The sequence below is a fragment of the Plasmodium cynomolgi genome, chromosome 12 (genome assembly GCF_000321355.1).
Source record: "Plasmodium cynomolgi strain B DNA, chromosome 12, whole genome shotgun sequence".
Classification (NCBI taxonomy): Eukaryota; Apicomplexa; class Aconoidasida; order Haemosporida; family Plasmodiidae; genus Plasmodium; species Plasmodium cynomolgi.
This window is the reverse complement of record NC_020405.1, coordinates 1,664,380-1,671,050: the sequence shown is the minus strand read 5'-3', so window position 1 is coordinate 1,671,050 and position 6,671 is coordinate 1,664,380. Positions and strand designations below refer to the sequence as shown.

At 41.7% G+C, this 6,671-nt stretch overlaps 1 protein-coding gene across 1 annotated transcript; it reads right to left on the bottom strand.

The window, feature by feature from the left end:
* Positions 1-393: 393 nt before the first annotated feature.
* Positions 394-3,882, bottom strand: PCYB_124860 (transcription factor; the record flags this gene model as incomplete). Its single annotated transcript, XM_004223819.1, has 2 exons — positions 394-2,555; positions 2,784-3,882. The coding sequence occupies 2 exons, from the start codon at positions 3,880-3,882 to the stop codon at positions 394-396; spliced, it is 3,261 nt and encodes a 1,086-aa protein (XP_004223867.1).
* Between the last annotated feature and the right edge of the window lie 2,789 nt (positions 3,883-6,671).

Sequence of the window (6,671 nt, the reverse complement as noted above, 5' to 3'; positions counted from 1 at the left end):
AGAACCATGTAATCTCTCCATATAAAAAAAAAAAAAAAATCCCTATCTATCTTCATGCTTCATACACATTTTTGTTGTTCAACTAAAAAGGCACAAAACAATTTAACAAAAATTATATCTGTGCTAACATAAAAATTGAGAACAAAAAAGCATGGCAAGATGGGGAGATGGTGGCGGAAGAGACAGACATATAATGGGCTAAAATAAAAAAAAAAAAAATGCACAGGAGTGGCGAAAAACAAAGGAAGGGGGAGGAGGGGAGATGAGAGACTAAACAAATGGGCTGGCTGGAAGAAAAAAAAAAAAAAAAAGCTAAACGGGGGGACCAAAAAAAAAAAAAAAAACCGCGATCGGGTATAACTCGCATTGACAACTGGAGCCTCCACATCCACTTTACGTATCTCCGTTCTCGAATGCGCCCTGCTTATTTCTATTCGGATGCGTCTTCGCGTCGGAGCTCCGCCACTCGAAATTGATTATGCTATTCAGCTTGCTACATAAACTGTTATGGTCAGCGAAATTCAGGTTCATCGCGTTTTTTTTCCCGTTCTGCGCCGGCTGCGTGTTCATAGCATGCGAAGATCCCGCCGCCGCCGCTACCCCCGCGGTTGCTCCTACTGCTGCTACCGCTCCCACCGCTGCTACCCCTGCCGCTGGTGCCACCGCCGACGGGGGTAATAAGGCCTTCCGACTGTCCTTTGGTCCCCTTTTCTTATGCGCAGTCGTTCCATTCGCAGTAGCACTAATGGAATTTGAGCCTGCACTACTGCTACCACCACTGACGTTGTTGTTCGTGCCACCATTACTGTTACTACTGGTAAGACCCTTTTGCGCAAAGTTATTCGTCTGCTTGGCCATTTGTAATGCATTATGTAAATCTGAAGCAGATGTACCGATACCTGACTGGCTCTGAAAATGCAACTGCTTCTTTATGTCTTGTATATTAGGTGTTCCAGAAAAAGCAGATGAAGGATGGGAACCCTGTTTAGGATTCATTTCCATATTCCCTGGCAGATGGGTTGCATTTTGTGCAAGAGAATTAACCTGGTTATTATTTGTTGACATGCAAAGGACGACACCACCGTTAGGGTTTCCCATGTTTAGGGCATTACTATTCGAAGCTCCATTAGCGGCAAGGTGGTTGCTATCAATAGAGTTTTCATTATTACTGTCCAAGCCATTCATTCGAGTGTTGCTGGAGTTAGGGTTAGTACCATTCCATGGTGCCATAAAATTGTAACTGCCGTCGTTCGTGGGGTTCGAATTCGCTGAGTTGTAATACATGCAGTAGTGCTTCTTCTGATTCCTCAGATGTGGCGCACACTCGCAAGGAGAATTATTTTTCATGTCGAAGTTAGCATTACCGCTGTTTCCATTGCTGTTCCCGCCAACATTCCCGCTTGCGTTACCGCTTCCGTTTGCTCCGCCAGTACCATCACCGCTGACATGGTGTGCAGCTGCAGTGGCACCAGGGTCCACCATCTCGCTCTTCCTATTAGACATGCTCAACATATTATTGCCTCCTTTTTTCCGGTTACCCATGTCTATCTTCTTAGCCATATTGGGTTCAGGAGAGGCACTGCTAGTATCACATAAATCACAAGGATTGCTGTTTAAATTGTTGCAGAGGTTATTGTGAGAATGCTTCAGTTGGTTAATCCAAGCTGCATTGTTATCCGTGGAACAGAAATTTAATTCATTCATCTCGTCACTTCTCCCATCTCCTCCAGCTACTCCACCACTCTTACTACCATCTTTCATGTCGTTGTTTAACCGGTGCACCATCTCGATCAAATGAGGAGAAATGCTCCCTCGATACGGATCAAAATTGTAGTCATAATAATTTGCCAAGTTTCCCATATTAGGTAGGTTCCCCATGTTGGGTGGGTTGCCCATGTTAGGGATGTTAGCCATATTAGGCAGATTGACCATGTTGGGTAGATTGCCCATATTAGTCATGGCCATGTTCGCCATGTTAGCCATGTTGGCCATGTTGGCCATATTGGGTAGGTTGGCCACGTTTGCCACGTTGGCCACGTTGGCCATGTTGGCCATGCTTACCCCATTAGTTGACTCGTTCCCATTTTCAAACACATCACCAGCACCATGATTGGCCAAATATAAATGAGGACCTGGGGAGGCATTCCCGTTCATCGAATTGGACGCAGTGTTACTGTTGGGAAGGTTACTATTCCCAATAGGGTTCACCCCATTAGTGTTATTCACACCGTTGGCATTGTTAACTACTCCATTGGGACTGTTAGACGATGCCTTCATGCCCCCTTGCCCTGTGCCATTGTTCTTCCCACTACTGTGCAGGTATTGATGCTTATCCATGTTGGCCATGCCCATATTCATATTATAATTTTGTCTAAAAAGTGCATTCATTAAGCCTTCCACGTCTTTATTGTGTAACCCTAAATTGTCTTCCATTTTTAGAAGCTCACTGCCAGCATTGTTACTGCTGAGATTTCTATCAACGAAGTTTACGTTTCCACCCCCGGCGGCAGCATTTCCTGCATTGCCACTTCCTACACCTCCTACACCTCCTACTCCTGCCTGCATAACATTCGAATGAAACATCAACTCGTTCATGTAGAGCATATTATTACCACTACCGTTTCCTGCACCACTTCCTCCACCGCTTGCCCCACCGTTGTTGTTACTACTACTTGTGCAACCAGTACCGTTTACGTTACTTTTCACACTGCTCAACATGTGCATGTTACCTCCAAACATAGTGTGTGGGGGAGCTCCTCCTCCATTATGCATATAAATTCCACCTTGGTCTTGCATGTTTTGGGCCATGCCTCCTAAATTTGACGTATTACTTAACGAGTTGTACGTATTGCTCATACCACTTCTATCATTTGGGGACATCCCTGACAGGTTGAAATTTCTATTCATGTTCTGCATATAGTATCCTCGATTTAATGACATTAATTGCATCGGTATTGGAGTACCATTGGGGGCTCTGCTATTTAAGCTGTTTGCCACGTCGTTATTCAACATCCCTGGTATCATTTCTTCATTTAATTGCTTCGTTTTATTCCTATCTGTTTTATTTTTTGTTGATTTTTTTCTACCGTTATTTTCTAACGATTTCATAAATTCTACTGCTGCTAGTCGAGCCTTTTCCTTGTCCATGTTAAAGTGCTTGGGGTGAAAAGTCCTACTTCTTCTAGATGCACCATCATAGAAAAAAGCTAGCCAGGCACACATCCTTTTGTTCCAACTGACCCCTGGGTAGCCGGACGAAGACGTCGAAACCTTTTCTTCCTTTTTTATGACTTTATTTGCTGAAGTCGTTCCTTTGGGTCTTCCTACCTTTTTCTTTATTACTACTTCGCCCGTTCCAGGCTGGGTTGGTGGGCCTTTTGCTGGGGGGTTCTTGTTGCTTCCACTGGTCACAGGGTTATTATTCCCCAGGTTGGCACCGCTGTGGTTGCCACTCGACATGGTATTCACCACGGCACTACTCGCCAAAGTGTTCACCACGGTGTTCACCACAGTGTTAACCAAATTGTTAGCTAAAATGCTGGGATCATTACTTGGTGAGCTCTTCATCGGTCCCATGTTTGTTCCGCTGCTGTTGCTGCCACCCTTGTTGCTGTTACCTTTTCCAACGATATTGCTCATGCCGTTCAAGCTGTTCGTCCTTGCAGTGCCCACTGCGTTGATAATGTTGTTGTTCATCGGGTTGACAATGGTGCTATTCATAGGGCTGACAACAGGGTTGTCCATTGCTCCCACCACAGCGGGGGATGCCGCAGCGTTCAAACTGCTACTCACTTTGTTACTGCCACCGTTCGTCGCTACCTTCCCGTCCATTGGCATAACTGCCGGATTAAACGTCTGATCTGTATTCGCAATTTCATCCATTTTTTTTTTTCTTCAACGTTGTATATAGCACAGGGAGAGAGTTAAAAATTATATAACCATTACAAAGTGGCCTTTTTTTTTTTTTTTTCGTCACTCTTCTGATAATGTCAATTGTTAACAAAAAAGACGTTGTGTGCTCCTTTTTATTGCCCACGCAAGGAAAAAGTAGCAACGATTAAGTAAAAAAAAAAAGCAGCCACGATTGCGTAAAAAAAAAAAGTAGCAACGATTGCGCAAAAAAAAAAACGACGATTAGGGTGACGACAAAGATAGAAATAAAAACCGCTGCTCGGCTTGTACACAGTCGTGGCGAAGAATAAAATTCACTCAAGCATACGAAACAGCGCTAATGAGTGCTGCCGTTGGGAGAGGTGTGACAAATATGTGCAGGTTCACACGCGTGGTGTATGGCAACAGTACGTTGTATTGTACCTTTGCAAGATATTACACGTGGTTAGAAGAAGCTGCAGTGCAAACCCATCTAACTATCACACACCACTTTGGTATGCTGCCACATATGCAAATGTACGCGCTGCCATAGGTGTTGCCATACTTACTACACCGCGGTGTGGGGACCTACATACGCAATCGTATACGTGCTTCGTTGAGTAAATCAAAAAAGGGGAAAAAAAATGCACAGTGGGACAAGAAGCAGAGTGTACGCAATACGCACGGTGTATAAAATGCAGCTTTACCCAAATTGACACGAAAAATCAATAAACAAGGTGACACATCCACATAAATAAATGACATAAAAAATGATGCGTTTTATATTGCATCCTAGCATACACAGGCGTTGAACGCGCGTACGCAGTGGGTGCATATATACTCGTAGGCAGTACTTACAAATGTATGCGTGTGCGCATAAATACATAACTACGCATACATGTGCGTGCGCTGACTCTCAAACGCTTCTTCCCACTCTTGCGCAACAACTGCCAACATGACAGTATGGTTTACTCAACAGAGTGAGGGGGGTAACGTCGCAGGTGCTGCTCAAAAAGGCTCGCTTGTGTTGTATGTATTTCTACGCACCTGTACGTACCTATACTATTTGTGTGTGTATTTGCACATGTGCTTATAATAAATGGGCTGCGTTAAATGTACATGCGTAAAAACAGGAGTACACCTCTGAGGGCGTTGAATTTAATTAAATAGGCATAAAAAGGGTGGTATATGAAATAAGGAAAAATGAGGGAAAACGTGGAAAACGTGGAAAACGTGGGAAAACGAGGAAAAGTGAAGAAATGTGAAGAAAATAGAAATAAAATGAAGAAAAATGAGGAAAGATTAAAACAAGTACACATTTATTTCGATAAACGGTTAAAAAGGGAAGATACACGCACTGTGGTGTTACATACCTGCATGGGCACAAGCTTAAAAAAAAAAAAAAAAAAAAAAAGCAACACATGGAGAGCCTATTCATATGACATATATGTTTCACGCAAATGTTAAAAAGTTCGCGTCTCCCGTTTTGTTAACAATACAGAAGAACAATCCTTATTCATGTGTTAGAGAAATTTTCTTGCAAAAAAAAAAATAAAATGAAATGAAACGACATATAATAAAAAAAAAAAGGGAAGTTAATGGATAAAAATTAGTAGGCAAAGTGAGTGGGCAAAATGAGTGGGCAAAATGAGTAGGCAAAATGAGTAGGCAAAATGAATAGGCTTCAGTAAATAGGCAAAAATTAATAGGTCAAAATAAAAAGGCTAAAATATACTACAATAAATAGGATAAAGTTAAACCTAATTAAATTAAAAACAGAGAGGCTCTTCAATTCATATACTCAATTTCGCGTGTAGGTGATTGTAAAGGCACAAATTACGCAAAAAGTGAAGGCGCCCCAGCGTTGTAAGCGATGCACACACCCGTATGTGCACACATACATATGCGTCAAACGCGGAGACGCAAATTTGGAGCTGCTCTCGAAAAGTAAAGTTACATAAACACACGCACATGTAGGGCTATATACATTTCCGAGAAAAATAGCATAAAGCACAATTTGATTGCGTAAAATTTTAAAAAGGGTTACAAACGATTGTTTTGACAGGTACAACGTGTAAAAAAAAGGAAAAAAAATTTTTTTGTCTAAAAACAATGCATAAATGTGTGCTAGCGTACAGGTATATGTATAGTGGCACTGTGGCGTGACCTTATATGGCGCCGGTACTAGTCCCGCACATATGCATATAATACGTAAATGAGCATATATACATATAGGCTATAAGCATATATACATATAGGCTATACGCATACATACACATAGGCATATATACATATAGGCACATGCACAAATATACGTACCATGTGTGCAGACTATTACGCGCAGTGCTCATGCATTCACATAAATGAGCACATCCAAAAAATGAAGCCGCCTTACATGCCAGTGTGGTTGCAATTTTCTCTGTTGCAAATTACATAAATTTGCTTTTTTTTTTCATTCATCTGTTTTTTTTCGTTTTAATATGCTCATTGGTCGCGACACATATATATGCATACATATACATATGCACATGCATATACATATGCATACATAACATACGTACATATGTACACAAAAAAATTAACACGCCATGGTGATTTTCTTCATTTCCTCTTTCCTCAAATGGTTCGTAAAAATTTACATTCAAAAGGGGGAAAAAAATGGCATATCTCGTGTGGCGAAAGGGGGCACAATATGTACGTTCACGCGTTGAAATGTTTTTTAAAAGATAAAAAAATGGGCAAAAAAAAAGGGGAAAAACGGGGAAAAAAAATGAGATAAGATGAGAACATGTAAAGATATG